At 38.0% G+C, this 27,691-nt stretch overlaps 2 protein-coding genes across 3 annotated transcripts; both read right to left on the minus strand.

Moving 5' to 3' along the window:
- Positions 1 to 1,479: 1,479 nt before the first annotated feature.
- On the minus strand, positions 1,480 to 19,704 carry LOC122645760 (RNA polymerase sigma factor sigA). Of its 2 annotated transcripts, none has more exons than XM_043839120.1 (10): positions 19,693 to 19,704; positions 6,071 to 6,816; positions 5,164 to 5,362; positions 4,986 to 5,078; positions 3,898 to 4,026; positions 3,602 to 3,655; positions 3,429 to 3,506; positions 3,278 to 3,340; positions 2,580 to 2,692; positions 1,480 to 1,746 (listed from the first exon to the last, which is right to left on the minus strand). In XM_043839120.1, the coding sequence occupies exons 2-10, from the start codon at positions 6,760 to 6,762 to the stop codon at positions 1,638 to 1,640; spliced, it is 1,530 nt and encodes a 509-aa protein (XP_043695055.1). In that variant the 5' UTR covers positions 6,763 to 6,816; positions 19,693 to 19,704; the 3' UTR covers positions 1,480 to 1,637. The 2 variants fall into 2 exon arrangements, with proteins under 2 accessions (XP_043695055.1, XP_043695054.1); XM_043839119.1 differs by lacking the exon at positions 19,693 to 19,704 and adding an exon at positions 8,796 to 8,851 and having other exon boundaries at positions 6,071 to 6,918.
- A 2,549-nt stretch (positions 19,705 to 22,253) lies between these two features.
- Positions 22,254 to 27,258, minus strand: LOC122646161 (exocyst complex component EXO84B-like). The gene is made up of 7 exons (XM_043839653.1): positions 27,022 to 27,258; positions 25,984 to 26,081; positions 24,309 to 25,362; positions 23,459 to 23,974; positions 23,148 to 23,336; positions 22,916 to 23,052; positions 22,254 to 22,750 (listed from the first exon to the last, which is right to left on the minus strand). The coding sequence occupies exons 1-7, from the start codon at positions 27,256 to 27,258 to the stop codon at positions 22,591 to 22,593; spliced, it is 2,391 nt and encodes a 796-aa protein (XP_043695588.1). The 3' UTR covers positions 22,254 to 22,590.
- Between the last annotated feature and the right edge of the window lie 433 nt (positions 27,259 to 27,691).

Raw genomic sequence — 27,691 nt, forward strand, 5'->3', positions numbered from 1 at the left:
GGTATTATATCTCAATATGATAACTCTCAAATCTATTTCCAGTCAGCAAAAAAGGGATTCTGGGCAATATACTTCACATGGTATGTGTCTTATCGAAAGGACTCAGAAGATCATTGTCTTAGAAATGGATTGTTTGGTTTGGAGGAAACCAAAACATTTGAGTTGAAAAGGTTAAAGTCATTCTGATTTCTGCCAATGTTTCAATTCCACCATCATATGTTTATGAAGAGTTAGGCAGATGGGGTAAAAATGAGAAATCATAGAAAGAAACAAAAATTGAGATCCAATGGAACATCAGGGTAGGCCAATGGGGTTACTAGGGGATTTCTATAGGGTTTATGAATGAGAATTTCTATTGGATTCTTCGATGTTTTCTAGTTTCCTACAGGAACTGATTGATTGATTGAATGAACTGTGGGAAGCAAAACTAGAATTTGGAAGCTGTTGAGGACTTTTTTTTTTTTGGGGTGAATCAGACAAGGACTTCAATGGATGATGAAAGACAGAGAATAGAAAAGGGAGAAGAACTTTACAATCCACCTAGAAGTTGAAGATACCTTCAAACCATGAATCAACAAGGGTGAGAGTGTAGCTGCAAAGTCTGAAGGATTCCCTATATATAGAACTCATTATTCAAACTCATACTAAGATTTGGACCAATTCCTAAATTTGTATGCTTCGATGTACATCTTTATTACTTGAGATCCTACTAATCTACTATTACTTCGAGCAACTCCTGCTCAGAAATTCTCACTGAAATCTTGCTCACTCATGAATCAAAGACTGGTTACTTAAAAGGCCTGAAGTTAATGCAACAACTATGCTGGGAAAAATTTAAAATCTCTCAAATAGATTGCACCACTGCTTATAAGCAACCATCTCCTACAGATGTCTCTTACAAACAACTTTAAAGTATAAACTGAAAAGAAACCAGCTCTTACAGACACAAATCAAGCATCACTTCTGTTTTTTATTAGTTTCTCCTTTCCTCTTTAGCGCTTCGATCCCCATCATCCATAATCAAGATCACCAGTGCCATATGTAAAATCCCCGTGTCCCTAATGATCTATACCCCTAATGGGTGGGTACCATTCAATTGGTGTAACAAGTGTGAAAGAATCACCAGTGAACAAAATCTAAAGGATCAACAGTACTCCAGGTTTGCAATAAATTGACATAAACTTTACCATCTGTAGAAATGAAATAATGATTATGTACTGCATTAGTGAATTCACAATTTCACATTCTACAGTCCATGAGATGCGCAGAATGATCCATAGTACAATATTAATCAGAAGAAATGAAAAATACCTTACATGTTCTGTGATGCATTTTCACTTATGCCACCATGGGGAGTACTTACTCAACCATTATGGGAGATTAAGGAAACAAAATTCTTTTAAGAGATGAAAAGTTGCTCCACATATGGTACAGAATTTTCAATCCATCTTACAAAGTCATAGTCACTGTGTTTTTTTAAATCTCATATTACAGAATGTTTGCAGTCTTAATCCCTATCAAAATTTCTTCTGTGTTTATTCCGTATGATGAAATAAAAATGGAGACAGTTTTGTTTTCTTTTGGATTTTTATACAGAAATATACATAGTCATTTAATAATGTCTACGACAGACCAAATCAATGTTTCACCAGCATTGCCTCCAGATTTCTCTTCCTTGCAGCATGTTTTAATTTCTCCAATGCAACGAGCCCAACTTGCCTAACTCTTTCTCTTGATAAACCAATCCTGAAGACACAAGAGTACATCGTTGTCAACATAACTGGAAGCACATGATGACTTGAGAGAAAATGCTTACTTTTAGTGACATTAGATTCAATTTATGGCTCGATGTACTGGCAAGGGATAGGAAAACTACATATTTGCATGAGTGTACTACGACTACTGACACTCGCATACCTAATTGAATCCAGTTTAAATTTTATCCAACCAGGATATTGGACATTTGACTGAATGCCTTCTGAACAGGTTGACAGTTAAGATCATCATGCTGACTTGATTGATTTAAGATAATCATGCTGATTTGATCGAGCCATGAAACACTTAATGACAATCATTTTGACCGTTGAGTTGATTAATGCAGAACAAATGCATTGCCTGACCAGGGTGAGTATGAATGATCGGTTCAAATCTGATAAGGGGCTCTTTCAACAAAACTCCAGTCTTAGCCTTCATTTTTGAGCGGAGAATAGAGATATTGTTGATATTTGTAATATAATATAATAAAGTAAGGTTTGAAAATAAATCTAGTTGTCGTAGAATATTATTCCCGCCAGACTTGGGCCTAACTAAAATGGTTCAGAGAATTCCCCCTCCCCCCTCCCCCCCGCCGAAGGAAATCAACCACACTCAGCATACTAATCTTTAAGGACAACGTTTTAACCAACTGAACTTCTGGCATACATGATTCAATGAATTGGTCAAATATTAACATTGATGATCTATTTCGCAATTGGAACAGAAAAACAGAACAGTATTCACATAATCAGAAATAGAGAATGTCAAGAAACAACGGGTCTTCAGATTCCAAGACCAAGCACTAGTATCTAGTCGGTACTTACCTTCTGCTGATGTCCTCCCATGAAAGGCATTCTTTATCCAGACCATAGTAAAGCCGAATTATATGTCTCTCTCTTTCCCGTAGTGTAGAATTGATTAAATTGTTAACTTCATCCTGAAAATAAATTATATAAGACTTTAATAACGCTTCCAGCAAATAGGATGTAACTGTGAAATAATCCAGGGACCAGTACAGAGCTAAGAGTCAGTGGACACCAAGGAATATCAGTGTAGAAGAACTATCTCAATATTTAATGTAGTCATTTTTTTTTTTTTTGGGATATAGTTTACGCAAGTCAGGTTGAAGGGATATTTAAGCCATCACCTGAAGATCAGAGCTTAGATACATGCTATCTAGATCTAAGGGAAGTCTACAATGGCACATAAGCCCTTGCAAAGCATTCATGGAAAGGATACAATATGAGTCTTCCAAAGGTATCACAGGAAAAAGAAAGGGGGGAATAGAAAGAAGGAAACCACCCGAACATTCAAAAGAATGTAATAGATAAGATGGTTAAGATTAGCAGGTCCCATAAAAAGGGCGGATTCCAACACCATTCTTATGTAAGAGGAAAAAATTGCCTTTTATACCTTTAGTGGCACAATGAAATTCAACATCCAGATCCTATTCCAACAACTTCTTATTTTTATTATTATTATATTTTTTTATTCATTTAATTCAATTTTGCCCCTCTTTTACCTTGAGTGACCATTCATCTACTGCATGCCATGGGTTGTTCTCAAGGCGATTATCTGCAATATACTGCAATTTCAAAAACAATGGGATAAGTATTAAACATTTAATCTGAATCTTCTGTTTTAAAAGGAAGAGTTTCCATAATTAAACTTACACTATGAAGAGTTTCCCCTGGAAGGCCATTCAGAGAGGGAAAGGCTTCCCTATCAAGTGAGAAGACCTTGCTTACTGCCTGCAAAATGACCTTCTATTGTAAGAAAAGAATGTATGGATTATAGGCATCTTGTTTATTATATCGTAACATGAATAAAACTTAAAATTTTATACCTCTGTAGCATTCCTAACTTTCTTCTTCGACATATTCAGGCATTCTGCAATTCTCTGAAAACAAAAGTAGCTCACATCAAATTAAAGCAAAGAGGAGATCAGTCAAGGAGAAAAGAAGTTAAAAAAAAGAATAATAATCATACAATTTTTTACTTTGAAAATTAAGAATTAATATGTAATTGGCACATATACTGAAGAAGGAGAAAGACAAAGGTACAAATGCATTAACATCATTGCAGAAGAACACCCCCCCCCCCCCTAAAAAACAAATCAAAAACAGAAGAATGCTGACTTACAGCTACTGATGGGGTTACCCCTCTCCCTTCCAACCTAATCTTTGCATTTCGAATTAAGCTCAATCTTTCATGTATATGTGTAGGCAACCTAAGAGTTCTGGAATTCTCAATCAGTGCTTTTGAAACACCCTGTCAAAAGCAAAAGCATATATTGCTGTCTGATTAGAAAAGAACAAAGCAAAGAATTAATTGCCAAATAATACTGTTGGAGCAAATTCTTAACCAAAGCATTAACTGCAAAATAATACTGATGGAGCAAATTCTTACTTTGCATATCTACCATAAAGTGCTTAAATTATTTAAAAGTGAAAGAATAACAGAGAAAGTCTCGAAAATATCTAGAACAATTTGAACCCACAAGAAATCTGGAAGAGAACATTCTTTTCACATTTGTATTTTTAAACAATGACAATATTCTAGTAAACCTTATATGCATGATCAACAAACAGGTGGACTGATAACCATAAAAGTATGCACTGGTGACTGGACTCAATGTCTTACATCACAATAGCTTTGGAAACGGAAGCACTTCCACTAGAATCTGCTTCTAGTTTTGAAGGTAACATGGTCACACTATGGTATATGAACTTTAGGTACAGTCTTGAAAAAGCTACAAAAACTATGGATTACTAGAAAATCATGAAGAAGATTATTATCCTTTTATGCTCTGCTACAAGTGCTTTTGTTCGCAGGTTGTCATGAAGTTATTCAATTAACTGCACAACTTGCTGTTTCAGTGTTGACACAATTGTAATCCACGTTTTCAACCATGTAGTAGGTAACAATGGCAATCAAGTGAAAGTACACAATTATGGGTGAAATCAAGGATTTCTCTTTTCTTTATAAAACTGAGGTGGTTGCTTTAAGGTACTTAGTTTTAGTTTTACTAAAGAGGTGACAAGCAAAAACATTGCTTAGGGTTTTGGGGCTAATATTTATGTTCCTCTCTTATGTGATAAGTTGTTTTGATCAACAAAATTTACTGTAGCCATATACCTTCTACCAGAAAAGGAAGGCAGACTGTGTAAGAGGTAATATGTAATTCTTCTCTCCCATCTGTGGTTTGAAAAGGAAATGTTCTACCTTACCTGACGTATCCACCAATAGACATAAGTTGAAATTTTGCATCCTTTTGAAGAATCAAACTTCTCAATGCCACGTAATAATCCAATCAAACCACCCTACATATAGAAAGAAGATGCTGATCAGACAGAGGAACTCCAAAATTTGACCCCAGGAAAACCAAAGAAAGGAAACAAGAATCACCTGAACAAGGTCAGCCATTTCAGCACCCATGTTGTCATATTTTTGAGCTATAGACATGACTAGGCGAACATTACTCATTGCCAGCTTCTCTCTTGCTAAAACACATTCAATCAGTTTTGATTTCAATTCAGTACGGGATATCCTCAAGGAAGTAGCAAGCTGCTCATCTGAGGGCTCAAACCCTAATCGTTCCTTCAATCTGGATTCCATAATTAGAGTTAAGACACAAACTTATGAGAAAACAATTGATCAAATAAAGCTCCTTTGCCATAGAATACAAACAAAAGAGTCGTTTCATTGAGATCTGGAGTAAAGTATGCTCAGGAATCTAATCCTCACATCTCAATCGGTTGGATTCTATTTTCTTAATTAATAAAATTTTATGGTGAGGAGTCTAATTCTTTAGTACATTCAACAAGATTGGATTCTTTTTTCCATAATTAATGAGGCATTGATTAGAAGAAAAACTAGAGATAACAAGTTTAGACACTCATGCACATAAAATGATTTAAAAAAAAAAACTTTATATCCTTGGTTAATGACATATCGAAGATATCCAAAATCACAATTTTGATCAATTCTTCTGTGATCATTATTTTTTTATGTTGCCTATATTTATTGGATAAAATTATAGATTTAGATTAAAAAAAAACTCAATGACATAAACACCAAAATTTCATGAAAATCTATCACTGTTTAATTTTTCGTAAAGAAAATAAAAAAATGATTTCTTGATAATTATAAACTTTGTCTGTAAAATTTTCTATCCTTTATTCAAAAGCAGAGCAAAATATCACGGAGTTCCAGAATAATCAAAATGTTCTAATAGGATCATTCAGTACATATCTTAAAAAAGAATTTTCCAATTACAAAGCAGTGTAATAGATGAGAACAATTCCATCCTCACCTTGATTTGTGGCCATCTAAGGAGAGACCTGCTTTGATTTTCTCTGACAAGTTCACAACTTCAGCATGGGTGAGTAATTCTTCACTAACTACACCCTTCGCATAACCTTTCAAGCGACTTTGCAACAGTTCTGGACTGACAAAAGAGCCAGGCTGCTTCCTCTTACTTAGTGGAACCAAAACAGAATCTTGCTTCATAAATTTCCTCCTTACACTAGTTCTTCGTTGCCGAGCAGACACACCTGAACGAGTGACCAGTATATTCTTAAGGCATTCTTCTTCTGGTGTATCATTTTTCCCATTTCTCTCAAAAGAAAGATTCCACTGCTTTTCTAGCATGGACTTTTGCAACAAGAGGAGTGCCTCCATTGAAGATTCATCAAGATCAGAGGTTCCCTCCTCCAAGATGTTAGACTTCTGAAGCCACACATCTGCAGTTGAAGGAGATGAAAAAGTATCCACATATTCTTTCAAAGCTTTTATAGATAGTGTTTGTCGATTACATGGAAAATTGGAGCCAAAATTGGAATCTTTTTTCGCGATTATCACATTTTTTGTGGAAGCTGCGTGATGCTGTATTAATCCATAGTCATGGACACAGAAGAGTTTGTCTGTGAGGTCAGAATAATAGAATGTGGAACTCAACAGTCTCTTTCCTGCACTTAGCCCAATTATTGCAGCTGTAGCCATCATACGGCCTCCTCTCACTGAAATTAATTACCATCACAGTTTAAGAAGCTTTCCAAACTTAAACCATGTCATATAAGTGTACTATATGAGTGTCTATAATCTGGTATGAAAAGGTGGTATGCTGCTCCGGGAGCTCTGTTGGTGCCTTCTGCCAAACTTCTGATAAAAAAGACATGATAATAAGAAACCGCCTTGGATACAGTCACAAAATTGTTTGAGAATTTGACGTTTCAAATAATGCCTGACCTGAATAAAATCAGTGTTCTCTTTGAAAGTTGAAATTGCAGTATGAATCTTTTTCGGTCCCATTTTATTTCCTCAATGAAAATTATAATGTAAAATCATTTATTTTACCTTGATTAGCCTTTACAAAATGACATCAGGACATGCAGAAGATGCAGTCGCCATCCCACCGGTTCCATCAAGAACTCATAGGGTAAAATTCAACCAATTGCAGGACAGTCCCAATTGTTCATAAAAGAGATGACTCTGTAGCTTCTGGGCTTTTTCATCTCACAGTCCCAATCCCCATCCACAAACAAGGGATGGTGTTGTGTGATGTTATAGACAATCTAGAATGTTTTCCAAATGAATTGAAACATGAATCATGACATATTGCTTAAGAGTCATAGAAGGACATCAGAGACTGCACCAGTAGAGCAAACTGGAAGGTGATTCATGTAGCTACCCAAATGGCTAGGTAAGGCTTAGTTGAGTTATAGACTTGGTGCCCTTGTCCATAGGTAAATTCTTTTTATCAAAGCAACGTAATCATATTAATACTTGAACCCCACATTTGTTACATAAGCTTTTGTCCACCAAAACTTTCTGATATGTTAGTCTATTTATTAAGAGTTATTTTGCTTGGCTTATATGTTCATTCTTCTCTGCTTTCTATTTTTGGATTTTCCTTCAATTGATACTAATGTTGCAATAACAAAAGTTAATGCTTCTAAAACTAATGCCCCAAATTTGAGTATCAATAATAACAAATAAATGAAGTGTATACATCCCATATCCAGCAATTTAGACTATTTTCAGCCCTAAATTTCTTAGTTTATTGAGAAACATATAATATCTAAAAAGGACTGCCTAGAAAATTCACATTCATGAAACAGATTCCACCAACTAGACACAATCCATAAAAGTCTATAGCCTAAAGGAAACCTGGAATTTAATGTATACTAAACAAACTTCAATGAAAGAAGGAAATGAAATCTCAGAGATAGGAAAGCGTTCTGTTCTCAAATCATGTCTAGAACATACATCTAGTTGATCAATCTAGAAGGTCTTTAGCAGAATGTGTCACTTGCCACAGCCCATATTAGTAAAGGCTGAAGTTGAGTTCAAGCTATAAATTGGGGACAATTTTCTCTACTGTGTTGCACATCTATAGAGCTAGAGAAGGTTCGAGAAGGAACTCAGAATCACAATCTAGTGCACTAATGATTGTAATACACACAATCCCTTCAGTACCACCAATCGTCTTTCTCGGTCTCTTCCTCTTCTCCCACCCACCCCACCCCCCCCCCCCTCCCCTAGGAAAAGGTAAATTTCCAGGGTGCCCTACCTCATGTAATGGTTGAACTGATGCCTACTATGAGGCATAACAATGAAAGACACAGACAACTCTTCCACAAGATATGTCTTCGAGTTTGGCTTTCAATTTGAACATTCTTAAAATCACTCGGTAGAATAGATACAAACACTTATTTGGATGCAGTAAACTCATAACCAGACGTCTAATAGAATTCATTCTAAGTATTAACTTGTTAAGAAAGTGACAATTGGATACAGAATTCTCTTCCTGAAACATTTCATCAAACCAGAAGGCAGAAGCCATCTGTATCAATCTCACTCCTAAAGAAAACCCAACGAGAAATGAAGCATCATCTAGCATCAGCAACCATTCTAACAACAAAAGGATCTTCAGGAAATACCAATCCAACCACAAATTCAAACCCAAAAAAGAGGAGAAAACAAAACAGATCAAAACTAGAAAAAATATCAGTCACCAAGATCAAAGAAAAACATACCAATCTTCCAATACAACAGCAGAAATAAGAACCAATCTGTCCCAAGATGCCTAAATGGCTTACCACAGATATATAGAGAGAGAGACGTTGGTAGAGAGTAGAGCAGAGCAAAGGCGGTACAAAGTGGAAGAGTGAAAGCTTTTAGAAGACTGAATTCTCGCTTTCTCTGTTATGTAGAAAAATCTTTCTCTATTATTATTTAGTTTTTTTATTTTTATTTTTTGAGGATATCGGAAGGAGGAAGGCCATTGGTGAGATGAGATATTGGGGCCCACCTCGTGTGGTGCACAGCGCTCCATACGTATAATATAATCTCATCACGTCCTGACAGTCGACTCTTGACGGAACATTTTCGTAGCCAAAAAATTCAAAAAGGGAAAACGTTAACCGGTGTGTGCTGGGCGTGTACCTGCTCCGAGACACAGCCCGTCGCTAAAAGACCGGTACTGCCCTTGGTCCTTTCCATCTTTCCAGAGGACAGCACTGGTCTTTTGGTATAGGGCTGTGTCTGGGCCCTGAGCGCAGTTACACGCTCAGGCACAGCACTAGTTAGTGTTCTTTCTCCCAAAATAAAAATAGAAACTGACATAAATTTTTATTGGCACGATTGCGTGATAGATATGCACACTCACTACTATAACCGTAGACCAGGTAGGTATCATGCTCCTCTCCAGTGAGCCGCCCACCCAATGAGACATCCTACGGCTAGGCTGTTGGGGACATGTCGGGATTTGTGCCTGCATGGGGCTCGACGTGCATCCAGCCAACCCAGCCATTGAATGCCTCATTGGGCACTCACTCCCTAGGCGATGGGCTCGTTGGAGAGGAGCAGGATCCTTACCCAATGCAATTGTGCATCATATGGAGCTCCTTATTTAGTTATTTAATTGTTGTATTGAGGTTCTTACTATGTACTATGCGCTTCTTGTGCACTGAGAGAGGGTCTGGCTTCTCTACAGTGCACCCTCGAGCTCTACATCATCCGACATGTCAGTAGATGTCAACACGTGGCTAGGGTGCCATTTGAATGGCATCCACCAAGCTGGAAATGAGGATTTCAAATTTAAGAAATCTTTCTCTCCATTGCATGTGCACCATGCTCAGATGTGCTTCAACCATTCTCGTCGTTCGAACGGCACCCTGGCCCCGTATCGACATCTGCTCGGGGTGCGCTGCTTATAATGTTTCCTATGTGTCCTATCCCAAATATTTGCCACATATGGCACTTCAGATTTATTTGGTGCTCAGATTTTTCAGTCCACGAAGCTTTGAAATTTGGTTGAAAATTCCAACTTTGGCAAAAGCCATCCAATGTTGGCCAAAGTTCAAACCTAAACTTGATATGTATGGTTATGATACAAATTGGGAGCTTGCCATCCAATGTCATGTTTGACCAGAAATGCCCTCCATTTGGCTCAAAAGGGCAGATTGTTATGTAAAGTCTTCCTTAACAGGTAACCGGGTGTGTTTGATCAAATTTGGATCCACCTAATCAAAATCAAGATTGGTAGGTGGTTCAATTTTAGGTAAAAGCGCATGACATGGTTTCCAGTACTTTTATTTTTTAATAGGTACCTAATTCTATGGGGAGCAGGGGAGGGAGGCAAGCCGATAACCAGAAGGCTTGAACCCAAGACCTTTTTTATTTTTTTTGGAAAAACCCAAGACCTTCTGTTAAGGTGAGCTTTTACACACCACATGAATAATTATCACCTCCAATTCGCGGGGCACCTCCAATTCCTCTAATAAGGGAGAGTGGACCCCACCTTGGGCAGTGTTTTTGGGCAGGGGGTAGGGTGGTCATTTTTGCCCTCATGTGAGGAATTGGAGAAATTAAAAGGGACAGCGAATTGGAGGGGACATGTGTTAGGCATTTGTTCAGTCATGGAATCCAAATTACAAGATTCTATTCTGGTTTCCTTTCTGTTTGTACTCCTTATTAAGTAACATAATTCCTTTCCCGCCATCAGTTTTCTATAATTGGATCTCCTTTTTGCTTTCTTTTTTTTCATACTTTGCAAGTTACTGTTTGGCATATTTTCTAAGTCAACTAACTTGGCTTTACGACTTCTTGAATCAATCTTTGTTCTCACTGAACCACCTCATACTTCTCTACCCAAACAAAGTTAAGATTCAGCAGTACAGTTTCATGTTGGTCAGATCATAGGGCTTCCAATAAACTGAGATGGCCTTGCTAGCTGCAGGCTTGTTATGACATTGGAAGGCAGATAATGCTCATCTAAGTGGAGGAATGGATCGGTTCCTCTTGCATACGAAATTTATCAAACAAAAATTAATGGGAAGATACAGGTTAACTTTTGAACCACAATCGAAGTTCCTCTACACGAACTTAATTCTTCCATACTCGTGCAATCAAAGGTACTTGCACACCATGTTTGCATTCGTCAGGAATCACTCCATTAGAATCCCCTCCCCCTTCCCTTTTATAGCCTTGGTCGCCCACTAAGTGGGCAACCTTGTCTGACTCAATTTGGGATTCACAATCCCTATATGAATGACTCAGTCTAACCGGGTAGTCCCTTCAGTGACAAGTGTTATTGCCAATTCCGTCCCTACGATGACAAATGACCTTTTGTCAATAGCCAGTGTCCTTTTGCTACATTAGTGGGAAGATATAGGATCCCATTGGAAATATTACCTAATACAAATACTTTATATTTATCATTAATCTAATTAATGATAATTATAAGATACTAATACATAAGTTAATACCATTATTTTCCCCAAAATAATAATCAATTTATAATTTAATCTTATTAATTGCATAGTAATCCCTCTACTAAAATAATATCATATAATGGTCTATAAGGCATGTAATTGTATTACGGTCAACCCCTAGTCTTTTAATAATATTATTAAATTAATTTTTAAAAAAAATTTGCGAACACTTTATAAAGATGACATTGGAGCCAGATTTATGTCCAATCATACAGAAACTTTTTCTCTCCTCAATATTCCGTAGAAGGGCAATAAATTCCATGTCAAGTGACTCTTTCGTTCACGATCAAACACCATAAATTCAGTACAACAATTTATAGTCGGAAAGATATCAACCATTAATGCGTCAAAATCCATGATGCGCAACCGCAACGATAAGGAACTTTTAGGTCCAAGGACCGATTGAATTCAATTAATAAAGACCTTGATACTTATCAAGTAGCAGTAACATATGCAAGAATCTTATGCAATTATCGTGTACAATGCTCACCCTATATGTGCACTTACATCTGTGTCTTGAAATCAGCATTCTGAAGAACACATGATGTAATGACCATATGAACAAGATGTCCTGTCACGTCCCTAGTCGAGTACTTTTTAAATGAAAACCTAAGGACAACCATAGACTGTTTTAGATCATGCGATTTAATTTAATCAAATTAATATCAAATATAAAATTTCATATTGTAATGGACACATATCCAACTATACTTGTAAACATGTTAACATCTTCTATTTGTTTTTATCATGTAATCAATTTAAAACCCTTCCTACAACTCAGTTAGATTATTAGAAATCAAATCTTCATTGTGTTATAATTTAAGCTACTAGGTGGAGAGGCCGATTAGTTTTTGAAAGCATCTAAGGTCCCAAATTCACATACTTCCAATTATTTGATTGTGTAAATGGTGGTAGTAACTAGTAATACAATTATTGGAGGTCAAATGAAAAAGAACAACTAAACCAAACTTAAAAACTGAAATCAAATTGATTGAACTCTTTGTTGGTTCAGTTTTGATTTGGAATTAGAGGAAGCAAGAAAAAACCTATTTAGTTTTAGGAGTGACCTCCTGGGGAAGGGGTGCCTTATAAGTTATGGCACAAATATGACAATGGAGACCTCCTATGGATATGTACTTTATTGATAAATCACCGATCAACTGAGAAAAAACTTGTACACAATACTCCACACTCTTACCCGATCTCATCCCCCCAAATTATTAAAAGAATCTCTTGTAGGATTATTATCCCATTCATAAATTGATAAGGATCTTGCCATTGGGTTCATGAATCACAAATAAAAGAGAGAAGACGCATATCATTCATCGACGTATCTTGTGTGACGATTCCTTGACTCCCACAAGTCATGGCGACATTCATCTTCGAATCACTGCAAGAACGAACAATGGAACTTCTAAGTTTCTCCCTCTTGATCTCCTACAAGTGATTGACTGATATGAAACTTAACATAGACAAAGGGAGATTTGAATCCTTTATATAGATACTATGATGCACTCCTCCCATCAAAGATTGATAATCTAATCCCTAGATTGGTAGTCAATATGTTTCCTTAATTAAATCCAATTACTAACAAAGTAGAGATATTCCCTATATAATTTAAAGTCGATCATATGATTAATATTGGAATATAAAACACCACACTTCTTCTTCTTCTCCTAATGGTCTCACCGTCACCCCATCGCCACCACCACTACCCCACTACCGCCACGAATGCATCGGCCACCACTTCCATTCCACTGCCGCCACCACTAACACTGCCACTTCCCCACCACCACCACCCCTTTCCCAACCTTGCTTTGTCCTGCCCTGCCCTGCCCCCACCACCACCCTCCTAAATAAATATAGAGAATCTATTCTCAAAATTGAACTATCAAATATGGCTTTTTTATTTTTGAAATATTTCATATAAATACAACCAAAAAAATTTCAATTGCTTATCTAAAAATCTATTTGTTGACTATTTCATAAAATCATTCCGAAATTGAAATAGAAATCAAACCAAATCTGGCGTTAAATATCGGTCACAACTCACAATTCCAGATTTGGGTTTCAATTGGGGGGTGAGGGAGGGACCCAAGGTTATAGGCATGGCATAGGTGGTGTCTGTATCGGTTAACATTATTGGTATCAGTGGTGTCGATATAATTACAAATGAATTGGAATTAGATCATAGTTTAAGATATAATCCACTTTTATCCATACAACATACACTCGTCCATATTAGTAACGGATATTGGTATTGTTGCTGTCAAGATCTTCCTCTCATGGTCTGGTTCCATCTTGCACATACTAAAATCAGAAGATAGAGCGGGTGAGCGTCTGGAATGGGTTACGGGGGAGGTCTCTCTGATGCCTAAGTTAGATCTCAAAGCAAAGCAACAATTAAAAGGGTCGAAGACGGAAAGCTTGGTTCCAGAGCTTCAGGGTTCAAGCCAATGGAACAATTGTAGGAGTTTTACTTCTTTCCCTTCTCTCTTCTCATTTATAGGAAGTTGTCTCAAATGTCCTTCTTCTCCTTAGGGTTGTGTGTATTCCTCAAGTTAGGCGGGAGATCTAAGAGGGAACCGTTAACCGAATTTGTCAGTGATTGTGCTCTTGGTAGGCCACGTGTAAAGTTCCTTACACATGGTTCTGACGTGAGGCTAGGGTTGAGAGCCCGACTGGGTTGTGGGTTCTTATTTCTTGAACCGTTCTCTGATTTGACCCTGTTACGTGTTTCCTCATGCTATTGGAGATTAGATTCTATATATCAGGTATACACATCATCAGTAGCAGATTCTGATAAAATACCAATACATATCAGTGTTAAGTTATTACTAGCCTGGTACACTGTTAAGTATTTATTATGGAATAAGTAAAAAGGCTGGTGTAAGTAATAAAGAGAGGAGAAAACATACCAATCACACTTTTTGAAGGGTTTGAACGACTCAGGCCTGATCTTGAGGAGAAGATGTGAAACCCCATAAAAGCTGAAATGCACGGAAAAGAATATTTGTACCTTTGTGTTGGGTATATTCTATAACCCTAATATATGTTCTAATATAAGTCTACTTGGATAAGGAATCAGGCTATGGTGTGCCCCACTGGATAGAACCATTCTAACCTAAAACCTTAGTCTTTCCTATAAATACTAGTTGGAGGCAACAACCTGTTTATTCCAAACTTGATATGTAGGGTGTATTGCTTTAAGCAACATTGTGCTTAAACCATAAACCCTAACAATCTTAAAGCAATATTTATTTTCTTCTCTTTGCGATCAGCTTTGGTGTTCGGAATCACGATTCTGGTTTTTGTACAATCAGCTTTGGTGTTCGGAATCACTATTCTGGTTTTTGTGCAATCGGCTTTGGATTCAGATTCACGGTTATGGTTTATCGTGCGATCGATTTTTTGCAAACTTTGCAAGTTACTATTTGGCATATTTTCTAAGCCAACTAACTTGGCTTTACGACTTCCTGAATCCATTTTTGTTCTCACTGAACCACCTCATACTTCTCTACCTAAACAAAGTTAAGATTCAGCAGTACAGTTTCATTTTGTTCAGGTCATAGGGTTTCAAATAAACTGAGATGGCCTTGCTAGCTGCAGGCTTTTTATGGCATTGGAAGGCAGATAATGCTCATCCAAGTGGAGGAATGGATAAGTTCCTCTTGCATACGAAATTTATCGAACAAAAATTAATGGGAAGATACAGGTTAACTTTTGAACCACAATCGAAGTTCCTCTACACGAACTTAGTTCTTCCACACTTGAGCAATCAAAGGTACTTGCATTTGTCAGAAATCACCGCATTGGAATCGCCTCCCCCTTTCCTTTTATAGCCTAGGTCACCCACTAAGTGGGCAATCTTGTCAGAGTTAATTTGAGATTCACAATCCCTATCTGAATGACTGAGTCTGACCGGTTAATCCCTCAAGACAAGAGACAAGTGTTCTTGTCAATCCCGGCCCTACGATGACAAGTGTCCTTTTGTCAATAGCTAATGTCCTTGTTGCTACATTAGTGGAAGAGGTAGGATCCCAATGAAAATCTTACCTAATCCAAATACTTTAAATTTATTATTAATCTAATTAATGATAATTATAAGATACTAATAGATAAGTTTTTTTTTTTTATTTTATGAGAAAGATACTAATAGATAAGTTAACACCATTATTTTCCCCAAAATAATAATCAATTTGCAATTTAATCTTACTAATTGGATATTAGTCCCTCCACTAAAATAATATCACATAATGGACTATAAGGCATGTAATTGTATTACTATCAAACCCCAGTCTTTTAATAATATTATTAAATTATTTAAAAAAAAATTTCAAACACTTTACAAAGACGACACTGGATCCCGATTTATGTCCAATCATACATATGCTTTTTCTCTCCTCAATATTCCCTAGAAGGACAATAAACTCTATGTCAAGTGACTCTTTCGTTCACATTCAAACACCATAAATCCAGTACATCAATTTATAATCGGAAAGACATCAACCATTAATGCGTCAAAATCCATGATGCGCAACCGCAATGATAAGGACCTTTTAGGTCAAGGGACCGATTGAATTCAATAAATAAGGATCTTGATACTTATCAAATAGCAGTAACACATGCAAGAATCTTAAGCAATTATCCTGTACAATGCTCACCCTATATGTGCACTCACATCTGTGTCTTGAAATCAACATTCTGAAGAACACATGATGTAACGACCATGTGAACAAGATGTTCTGTCACGTTCCTACTCGAGTACATTTTGAATGAAAACCTAAGAACAACTATAGACTGTTTTAGATCATGCAATTTAATTTAATTAAATTAATATCAAATATTAAATTTCATATTGTAATGGACACATATCCAACTATACTTGTAAATATTTTACCATCTCCTATTTGTTTTATCATATAATCAATATAAAACCCTTCCTGCAGCTCAGTTAGATTATTAGAAATCAAATCTTCATTGTGTTATAATTTAAGCTATTAGGTGGAGAGGCCGAATTAGTTTTTGAAAGCATCCAAGGTCCCAAATTCACGTACTTCCAATTATTTGGTTGTGTAAATGGTGGTAGTAACTAGTAATACAATTATTGGAGATCAAATGAAAAAGACCAACTGAACCAAACTTAAAAACTGAAATCAAATTGATTGAACTCTTTGTTGGTTCAGTTTTGATTTGGAATTTAGAGGAAGCAAGAAAAAACCTGTTTAGTTTTAGGAGTGACCTCCTGGGGAAGGGGTGCCTTATAAGTTATGGCACAAATATGACAATGGAGACCTCCTATGGATATGTACTCTATTGATAAATCACCGATCAACTGAGAAAAAACTTGTACACAATACTCCACACTCTTACCCGATCTCATCCCCCCAAATTATTAAAAGAATCTCTTGTAGGATTATTATCCCATTCACAAATTGATAAGGATCTTGCCATTGGGTTCTGAATCACAAATAAAAGAGAGAAGACGTATATCATTCATCGACGTATCTTGTGTGACGATTCCTTGACTCCCACAAGTCATGGCGACGTTCATCTTCGAATCACTGCAAGAACGAACAATGGAACTTCTAAGTTTCTCCCTCTTGATCTCCTTCAAGTGATTGACTGATATGAAACTTAACATAGACAAAGGGAGATTTGAATCCTTTATATAGATACTATGATGCACTCCTCCCATCGAAGATTGATAATCTAATCCCTAGATTGGTAGTCAATATGTTTCCTTAATTAAATCCAATTACTAACAAAGTAGAGATATACCCTATATAATTTAAAGTCGATCATATGATTAATATTGGAATATAAAACACCACACATCTTCTTCTTCTCCTAATGGTCTCACCATCACCCCATCGCCACCACCACTACCCCACCACCGCCACGAACCCATCGGCCACCACTTCCATGCCACTGCCACCACTTCCATGCCGCCGTCACCACCATGAACACTGCCACTTCCCCACCATCACCACCCCTTTCCCAACCTTGTTTTGTCCTACCCTGCCCCCACCACCACCACCCTTCCTAAATAAATATAGAGAATCTATTCTCAAAATTGAACTATCAAATGGCTTTTTTTATTTTTGAAATACTTCATATAAATACAACCAAAAAATTTTCAATTTCTTATCTAAAAATCTATTTGTTGACTATTTCATAAAATCATTCCAAAATTAAAATAGAAATCAAACCAAATCTAGCGTTAGATATCGGTCACAACTCACAATTCCAGATTTGGGTTTCAATTGGGGGGTGGGGGAGGAACCCAAGGTTATAGGTATGGCATAGGTGGTGTCTGTATCGGTTAACATTATTGGTATCAGTGGTGTCGATATAATTACAGATGAATTGGAATAAGATCATAGTTTAAGATATAATCCACTTTTATCCATACAACATTCACTCAAGCATACACTCGTCCATATTAGTAACGGATGTTGGTATTGTTGCTGTCAAGATCTTCCTCTCATGGTCTGGTTCCGTCGTACACATACTAAAATCAGAAGACAGAGCAGTGAGCATCTAAAATGGGTTATAGGGGAGGTCTCTCTGATGCTTAAGTTAGATCTTAGAGCAAAACAACAATTAAAAGGGCCAAAGACGGAAAGCTTGGTTCCAGAGCTTCAGGGTTCAAACCAATGGAACAAGTGTAGGAGTTTTACTTCTTTCCCTTCTCTCTTCTCATCTATATGATGTTGTCTCAAATGTCCTTCTTCTCCTTAGGGTTGTGTATTCCTCAAGTTAGGCAGGAGATCCGAGAGGGAAACATTAACCGAATTTGTCAGTGATTGTGCTCTTGGCAGGCCACATGTAAAGTTTCTTCCGCATGGTTCTGATGTGAGGCTAGGGCTGAGAGCCCAACCGGGTTGTGGGTTCTGATTTACTGAACCGTTCTCTGGTTCGACCCTGTTACGCGTGTCCTCGTGCTATTGGAGATTATATTCTGTATATATCAGGTATAAACATCATCAGTATCAGATTCTGATAAAATACCAATACATATCAGTGTTAAGTTATTACCAGCCTGGCACACTGTTAAGTATTTATTATGGAATAAGTAAAAGGGTTGGTGTAAGTAATAAAGAGAGGAGAAAACATACCAATCACACTTTTTGAAGGGTCAGGACGACTCAGGCCTGATCTTGAGGAGAAGGTGTGAAACCCCATAAAAACTGAAATGCACGGGAAAGAATCTTTGTACCTTTGAAGGTTCTACGTTTGAGAACTTAAAGTTGCCTTTCAAAATTCTACTTATAATCTTGTTATGGTACTGCACAATATCTCCAAATGGATTTCAGATCTTCAGTTATCTCTCTTGCCTCCCCTATCCCCCCTTGTTCCCCATCGTTTACAACTTCTTTCTCTATTATAAACTACATTGACTTGCCTACCACAAATCATCCCATTATCATATCTGATGGCAACTTTAATCCTATTTCTAAGGAAGTTGAGGTAGAGGCCCGAGGAACTTCTTAAGGGATCAAAGGAACACTGCTATTGGGTTGTGAATCCATAGAAGCATGGACTGATTTGACACAATTAACCCAGATGCTCTGAAGTCTGATGAGGTTACGTCGCCGTGGAAACACTTTCATATGTTATTGATAAATACTTAACCAAGCTATTAGCATACTTTCCCACAAAAGTGAAAATGCTAACTTCACAAAGTTGCCAATGGTCACATTCAAACAACATCTACGAAATTTCATTTAAAAAATCAATTATTAGGAAGATAATTTTTTTATTTTCTATCCTCCCTATATCATGGGTTCGACGCAATTTTTTTTAAAAAAAAAATCCTATCAAACATGTTTGTATTGAAATTGTGATTGGCACTAGTCACAGATTTTGTGAGATTAGCAAATCCCAGAAAACATTCTTTGGGAGGAGGGGGCTGATGCTACAAAACTTTAGAGGGACTGGGATACAAAGCTTTTCCAAATATTACTAGTTTTAATATGATTTTATGTCCATCTGCATCGAAAGAGGTAATTACTTTCATCGATGATGTTGGGTTGGCCAAGGACCATAAGTTTCCTATTGCATTGTAAACACTGATAACTTGTACTTCCTTTTCCCTTCATTTATAAAAGAAACTCCTAATGGTGGTGAAGAGCAGAGTTCCTCATGGGAGGACCTCAAGTTCTGTGAAAACCACTTTTGGAATTGCGCATGTAGACAATGGAAGGTGGTGATTTAAAAATGTTCGAATCAACGGCTGAAAGGCGAGCATCGCGACACATATTCCATTATCGACGAGGTTCATCAAAAGAAAATAATTAAAGACATTAGAAGTGATAAACCATAGAATAGCCCGCCATTCGGAGGATGACACATGGATGGAACCGAGCCAAACTCGAGGACCGAGCCGACCTGGCCGAACCGAGCCAAAGGACTCCAAACCGAACACCAGGGGGCAATCGCCCCACTAGACACAACCGAGCACCGGGGGCGAGCATCGCAGTCACCGAGCACTGAGCCGAGCGCACCAAGCTCGGTCGAAAGGGCAATCGTCGCTAAGCACGAATGCCTAGTCAAGCCCCAATCTGAGCCGAGCCAAATGGTGCGGCATCAAACCAACTTCCGAAGGAGAAGGCCATCACCCTGATCACCAACACGGCCGAGCACTGTGGCCAAGCACTAGGCCCACAGAGCTCTGAGCCGAGCCCTCCCTAATCGGCCATACGGCCAAGGATCGCCTAAGGAGAGCGCCATGGCCGAACACTCACTCCACTGAGCTTTGAGCTGAGCCCTCCTTAATCGGCCATGCGGCCAAGGACCGCCTAAGGAGAGCTCCGAGCCGAGCTGTTTAGTGCCGCACCAAACCGGTCACCCGGGAAAGGGCACCACCTGTATCCCCCACTTGGCCGAGCACCCGGTGCGCGGCACTAAATTGGGCACCAACAAAGAGGGTGATCTCCCCCATCTCCAACTTGGTCGGGCTCCGTGACCGAGCATCAGGCCTGCCGAGCCCTGAGCCGAGCTCACACACGTGTCTGGGGGCAACTCCCACACCACATATGCCTAGCACGAGGCCGAGCACTGAGGCCACGGCTGTTTGAGGCCGAGCACCGAGGCCACGGCCGCCCGAGGCCGAGCCCTCTCCAGAAACCTCAATAATGGTGCACCGGGGATCACGGAGCCACGTCAGTATGTCCTGACAATCATGGGATACGAATCGGGTCGCAATCCCGCACGGAATCGAATCACACTCCCATAAGGACTCTTACCTCATTAAGAGACCGACTCTGAAAATAACTCTCCACTCTGCTCCGCGCGGAAGAGCCCCAATAGAGGACTCTTACCATACAAGGACTCCTCCAACCGCCTCATCTCATCCTATAAATACCCAGGTATGGAGCTCAAACGCTCATCTGACTTTTTACTAGCTGTTACGCTGTTGCACTGGAGACCTGACTTGAGCATCGGAGAGTCCTAGGCCGGAGCTACACCGGCTCTCTTGCACTCACTCGATTTTTTACAGGCTCATCCGTGGGCGAACCGCACGACGGAGGTTTTCACATGCAACAAGAAGACTTTAAATTAGATACAAAATTAGATAAGGAGAAGAGAGATGGTTGGAAGTGATCGAAGACCTGAATATATCTATCATTAAATGTGATTTTGTGAAGCTAAGTACTGAGTAGCTAACCAACAAGAATAGGTTGTTTTGAAAATTTGAATATCCAAAGAGAAGTTAGATAAGGTAGTTTGTTAGGTTGTTCATTCATTTCCATTAATATACAAAAAACTAAAAAAAAAAAAATGTGATTTCTATTTTAATTTAAATTTGAATATTTTTCCAAATAGTATTGATATGAGTCAACATATCGCTCATTCCCTCCTTTGATTACGGAAGCATCATATTTAAATTTGAATATTTTTCCAAGTTGTTCTACTTCTGAAGGTTTATGAACATTAGGGAATGGTTCTATCTTAGGATCTAGTTTATTATTCTGATATTTTTGTAGTGCTCTTTCATATACAAGATAATTACTGGACTTTCTTTGTCAAAAAATGTATTAGATGGTCAAATTTAAACATCTACAAGTTGTTTTCCTTCTCTTTAATTGGGATATGTACTCTTTACAGAGTTTCTGTGATTCGGAGAGAGATAGAGAGTGTTATTCCAGCAGATTTTCTTGTGTTGCAATTATGTTTAACCTGACACAGGTGTCTGGGAAGGTGGTGGCTAGGTTTGAGAAGCTTTAAAGTTCTTCACCAGGAGGCTGAACTACCCTTTACCCATATGCATTCTCTTCAGTATATGAATCACCATGCCAATTGTCCAACTAAAAACTTCGCTTGATGTCTTTCTGTTGGTCTTTCACTAGGGCTCCATAAATCTATAACTAATATAAAACGAACATGTTACAAAAATATAGATCTCAACTACAAACATACCAAGCACCAAAGGTGAAAAAGAGAAAAAGGGGTGGGGGGGGGGGGGGGCAACTAGAGACATACCAGCAGGTTTCTCTAAAGCTCTCAAACAATCATAAACTTGAAGAAAAGGGGGCGGTACACAATCTAGTAACCAAGAAAATAGTGTTAACATTGGGACTTAGCCACCACTAGATTAGTGCCACAGTAAAACTATAAAAGGAAGGAAAAACAAACAAAAGAAACTAGAATCAAACAAATTAGAAGATCTAAACAAATAGATCTATGACAATATTATTGGTCGACAAAAATTTTGAAAATAGTTCTTAATGTGGATCAGTATGAGACTCAAATGCTCAATTATGTTGACTATACTACTAAAAGAATTTTTAGATGGGAGCTCACATTTCAGGGAGGGTCCTGAACCCACAGGGCATGTGTAGGCACATCACAATTACTGGAAGTAGAACAGTTTTACTTATATGTATAATCCTCTTGAATGCTCACCATTTATATACAAATATCAGCATGGCAGTAATGGGTTGGTGCAGAAAATTGTGGGCGATGTTCTCAGGATGAAAACTCATTTAGCAAGGTAGATGCTAACAGCTCTGGCTTCATTCTTCTAGTTATTCAGATAAGATTCTGAGCATTAAGTGCTTCCATGAGACATAACTGATGATATCGATTGTGCAGAAATGGAAGCAGTTGGGCTTGCAACATCTCGATCAGTGCTAAACTTAGTTTTACCGGTTAATGTCTTCAGTGCTACTTGAGCAAAATCAGCAAACCATTCATCCTCTGGCAATACACTGCAAAAACAAAGTAAAATTTTATGGTGGAAGGGAAGAGACCTGAAGAACTCTTAATCAAATCAAATTATAGCAAAAAAATGTGCATGAAAGGACCTTGATATTGAATATTTTAGCATGGCACTACTAATCAGATACTGCTACCTTTTGGCTAACTAAGCTCACCTATATGGATCCATTCCCGTAGTAGCAAATGCTTCAATAGCTCTAGAGATGATGTCTTTTATAACTTGATGCAGATTACGGGACAAGTAACGTCCTTGCGATGCAAAAAGAATCACAAACTCCATGTCCAAATACAACTAAGAAAGAACCAGACAAGAATAATTCAATTGTACTACAATCAATTTTCGCACTCAAAAAAAAAAAAGGAATGGATTAAATCAAAACCATATACTTGTTGAAGCCCAAAAGGACCCAAAGCCTTTGGACCAGCTTCAATCTCCTCCCAGAAGGCTTGGTCATCCGAAAGCCACAAGATGACAGTCTCTGCGAGTCTCATAAATAAAATATTTGCAAACCTCTCCCTTCCAACAAACATGTCTGCTGCCGCAATTGCCATCCTGTTTAGTTTCAGGAAAAGTTCCTGAACAACAATTTCTCATCAATAAGCCAAAGATAATGAAAATAGTAGTTCCAAAACTGAGCATACATGAATGTGACAAAAACAAAAAATGCATAACACATGCTTTGTACATGTTAATGTACCTGAAATATTGAAGATGGAAACCATTCAGGTTCATCGGCATTATCATCCAAACTAATGTACATTTCTGCACTCAAATGCTTATCTCCATCTTCTGTAAAAATAAGTTCAAGAGCATGCTGACGACAGAAGCTATCTCGCAACCTATCAACAGAACGTTGAAGCCGTCTCTTCCATTCCCTTTGCTCTGGAATACGGTTTTGCTTGTCTGAAGCTCTTCTAAGGGTTTCATCCTTTCCACCAGCCTGATACAGAGGAGAAAGCTTCATGGCTGCACGTGGAAGCAAATCATCTGCTAACAACGATGCATTGGCTAACAAAGCTATCTGTTGGGCTTCAGTCTGTGCCATCCTAACAATTTTATTCCTAGAACCTTCAAAGTTTCCCTCATCATCCATTGAACCTGGCAACGCATTTATCAGCAAGTTTACATAGCAGTTGAATACTTGCAACAAACCTTCCAATGTGTGACCACCCAACTGCATGCTCAGGAGTGGTCCCACATCCTCAAAGAATTCCTGAGAAAACATTCCAGATAGAATTAAGAATTTAGTGAAAAGAAAAACTAAAGGCCATGGCACGTAAAATACAAAGTGAAGTTTGATGACAATGATATCAGATAATACTTGAAACTAAAATTTTCCTATTGCTATTGATTCAATTCTGAAGCAAAATTTTGATGGAGCGGTCAAAATGTCTTGAATTATCCAGTACAACTTACAGTAAAACATTATATCAAATAACCAAAATTTTCCAAATGCTTCACGGAAAAAACAAATGATCAATTGAAAAATGGACAGAAAAAGAAAAGAAGGAAATGCTTTGATATCCAAAAAAAAAGAAGCTAATCACCTGAACCATAGAATTGAATTTGTGAGCACTGCTTGAAAGCTTTGGCTGGGAGGAAATCACACTACCAAGAGATGCAGTGGAAGATCTACCTAATGGACGTGTACCAAGTGGAGGATGTGTCAGTACCCAATCATCTGCAGCAGCTAGTGCGGCACTGCTGTCTTCAATTCTTTTTAGATTGGCATACAATGCCTGCTCCACACTAGGTCTAAAGAGTTTCAACAAGACAGGACAGAGGGCCAATCCACGAGCTTCTAGCAAAGAGCAATAACCCAAAGCTATTTGAACACACTCAGCAGCAGCTCTTAGACCTCCTGCTGCAGCACATGAGGCTAATGCATGTCTCTTCACTAGATGGGCAAAAGAGACAGTTTGTTTGATCGACCAAGTCACAAGCTCGGATGCATATGCAGGCTCCTCACCAAAGACAGCCAATGAATCACTTGCTGCTTGAGCAATGGCAGAGAAGACAAGTTGCGAGAGTGCAGTAGTATATGCACCTCCATATGAAGCATTTGATGGATGAAGACTTTGCATGTTATAATGAAGCTTGCGGTAATGAGCATCAAGCAGCAAAGTATGGGCACGGGGGCCATCCCCAAGTTTTCTCAAAGCTAATACTACTGAACGGAGTTCAACACCATGAATAGAAGGTTGGCAAGCGGCCTCTGCAAGCTGATCAGCCAATTTTTGCCTATGCTCAGCGATAGCAGTCTGCAATGATAAGAGTGCATCCAGGCTCAATGTTTTCCTGACACTTGCATCTTCAGCTATACTTTCTCCTTCATCAAGGACAGCTAAAGCTTCATCTACCCTCTTCTCAGCTAATAAAACTTCAAGGGTATCAGGAAATTCTACTGACCATTTCTCTATTTTAGAAGGTTCCCTATGTTCAGAAGTAAAAATTTCCTTTCCTGTTGAACCTTCAGGGCCAGTAGATAAGGAATCAATACGAACTCCTTCAGCTAAAGCATGAATGAGAGCTGACTGAGTTGATAGCAGATTTCTTATTGAAAGGAGCTCACCTTCAAGATCTGAAATCTCCTTCGATGTGCTGTAATCAAAAGAGAAATGTAACACCATTTGTTGACTAAAAGAGCAATGCACTTTTCTCTTTTATATTAAGGTAGAAAAATAATTCATACTTGATTTGAGATGATCAGATGGAATGACATGAGATTAAATTTATATTGTTCTGTTGCAGTTATTATCTTGGATTATGCAAAATACAATATAATCAAGGGCCTATTGTGTCTCTCTGACTGTTTACAGCCTTCTATTAAATAAAAACAGTTTTCCTTTCAAGAATTAAAACAGGAAATGAGAAAAGAACGACCACGATATGATGTCAGCTAAAAAAATTATTTTCAACAAAATCTATTGCCTATCAAAGGAAAATAAAGGAAAAATTAAGATTATTAGATGATTTTTCCGGAAAAAAAAAAGTCTAATGTAAACTTCACAGAATATATACTTAGGGCTATATATTGTGCACTAAATACCATCATATGCAAATGAAATCATAAAACATCCTATGGGCACAGCACCTTAGGCAGTTATCTAAATCCATTTCACATTAATGTCAAGAGGTTAATATTAAATAAAGGAGGGAAACACGACTGTTCATTTAGAGTAGTTAAATATTAGTTTGCAATTGTGCATGCAGTTCACTCACCGTATAAAGGCTGCATAGTTAGCATACACACTTTTACGCATTTCCTCGGCAGAAGCCTTCTTCAAATCTAAAAGGTAAGAGCACAAGCGCCTTATTTCCTGCAATTAAGTGTATAAAGTTTTAACCTCACATAGTGCACATATGATCTAAAAACTGATATAAGCACACACTGAACTTAGGCTAGCAGAGAAAGAGAAATGAAGCTTATCTATGCACAAAATAACAAACAAATAACTTTCCTTTCTAAATCTTATCATCTTAAGAATATTAGTCTCTCTAAAGATGGTGTAAAGACTCAGTACCAGTAGAGAAAATTGAAATAGGAAGGTAAATGTTGATAGAGAAAAAGAACAGCCATCTTAGTATAAGTTACAAAGTATGTGAAGATACTGGACATTCAAAGACAACATCACCCATAAAAATAAAAATAAAACTATATTAAGTTATCTGAAACCTTCAAACCATACAATTGTAGAGAATCAAAATTCACATTCAGAGAGAGAAAGATGCTTCCATTTTTGTGCTGTTTTAGAAGTTCAATATAGGGTAATAGTAATATAGTTTGAATATACTAATGCCCCCAACGACTGGGAGCAGCTATTTCGCCCCTGTTTTTCCTATTTCCAGGCCACAGATCCTATTTCATTGCATAGAAACCTTTTCCAAATGAAATTCAACATCATAACTTGCTTCCTCTGAAACCTCTGTATGTATCATGACGATCATGTTATTATTTCTACCCCTCCCTTTTTGTGAACTGAAGCATCTAATGACATCAAAGTTGATTCCTGCTTACCAGAAGAGAAAGCAGCAACCAAAAGAAAAAAATTCTCTATTATCTGAAAAAGAAAGCAAGTGAAACACTTGGATTTATGACTAACTAGACCTGGATCATAATCAAAATATTTCAGAACTTAAGGTTTCATCATATTATTGAATGCAATAAAGATCCCATCAAAACCCAGATTAAAATCAAACTTCTAACAACACCGGCATCCTATGCAAGAGAATCTAGATGAGGAGAAAGGGAGCAAAAACCTTCTCACTCATGGTTTCGCATTTAGATGTGACGAAAGCATGGGGATCGAACTGAGATGACTTGAAGACCTTCAGTTTCTCACTAAGCGAACCGGTGTTGTGGCCGGTGCCACCGGTGCCACCTGTGCCACCGGTGATGCTAACGCTTTGCTTTCCGCCCAAGCTACCGGCATCCTGAGAGTCTGCAGTTTGCGGGAGTGGGGCTTTCGACCGAGATGACTTAACCACCGAAGCCATTGTGGGTCAATCCGATAAGCTCTGTGATATACTCAATCAAAAGACCTCTCAAATTGCTCACTACCCATATGACTGGACCCTGTTCCTTCTTTTACAGAAATCATGAAATGTGGGCATCGAAGCTCGAATTGTTAAAGAGACCACAACACAGATAAGTGAACCCTCTTCCTTCTTTAATAGAAATCATGAAATTTCTCCATCGGTGCTCGAATTCTCAAAGATCCCACTATCGAGATCACAGAACCATCTTCCCTTCTTCAATAGAAAACATGAAATTTCGCCATCGAAGAAGCTCGAACTCTCAAATATCCCACGACTCAGACCCTTGAACCATCTTCCTTCTTCAACAGAAATCATGAAATACGGGCATCGAAACTCGAATTCTCAATGAGCAAACTACCCAGATCACTGAACCCTTTTCCTTCTTCCATCG

The sequence above is a fragment of the Telopea speciosissima genome, chromosome 11 (genome assembly GCF_018873765.1).
Source record: "Telopea speciosissima isolate NSW1024214 ecotype Mountain lineage chromosome 11, Tspe_v1, whole genome shotgun sequence".
Taxonomy (NCBI): domain Eukaryota; kingdom Viridiplantae; phylum Streptophyta; class Magnoliopsida; order Proteales; family Proteaceae; genus Telopea; species Telopea speciosissima.

Bases quoted from the DNA above. Each gene is read 5' to 3' on its own strand.
- LOC122646161 (XM_043839653.1), bottom strand. From the start codon at position 27,258: ATGGCTTCGGTGGTTAAGTCATCTCGGTCGAAAGCCCCACTCCCGCAA. The intron at 23,337-23,458 runs GTACATTAACAT...ATTGTTGTTCAG, and splicing joins TTCCATCTTCAATATTTCAG to GAACTTTTCCTGAAACTAAA. The intron at 23,053-23,147 runs GTATATGGTTTT...GTTCTTTCTTAG, and splicing joins GTCCTTTTGGGCTTCAACAA to TTGTATTTGGACATGGAGTT.
- LOC122645760 (XM_043839120.1), bottom strand. From the start codon at position 6,762: ATGATGGCTACAGCTGCAATAATTGGGCTAAGTGCAGGAAAGAGACTG. The intron at 4,027-4,985 runs GTAAGGTAGAAC...TGCTTTTGACAG, and splicing joins TCTATTGGTGGATACGTCAG to GGTGTTTCAAAAGCACTGAT. The intron at 3,507-3,601 runs GTATAAAATTTT...GTCATTTTGCAG, and splicing joins AAGTTAGGAATGCTACAGAG to GCAGTAAGCAAGGTCTTCTC.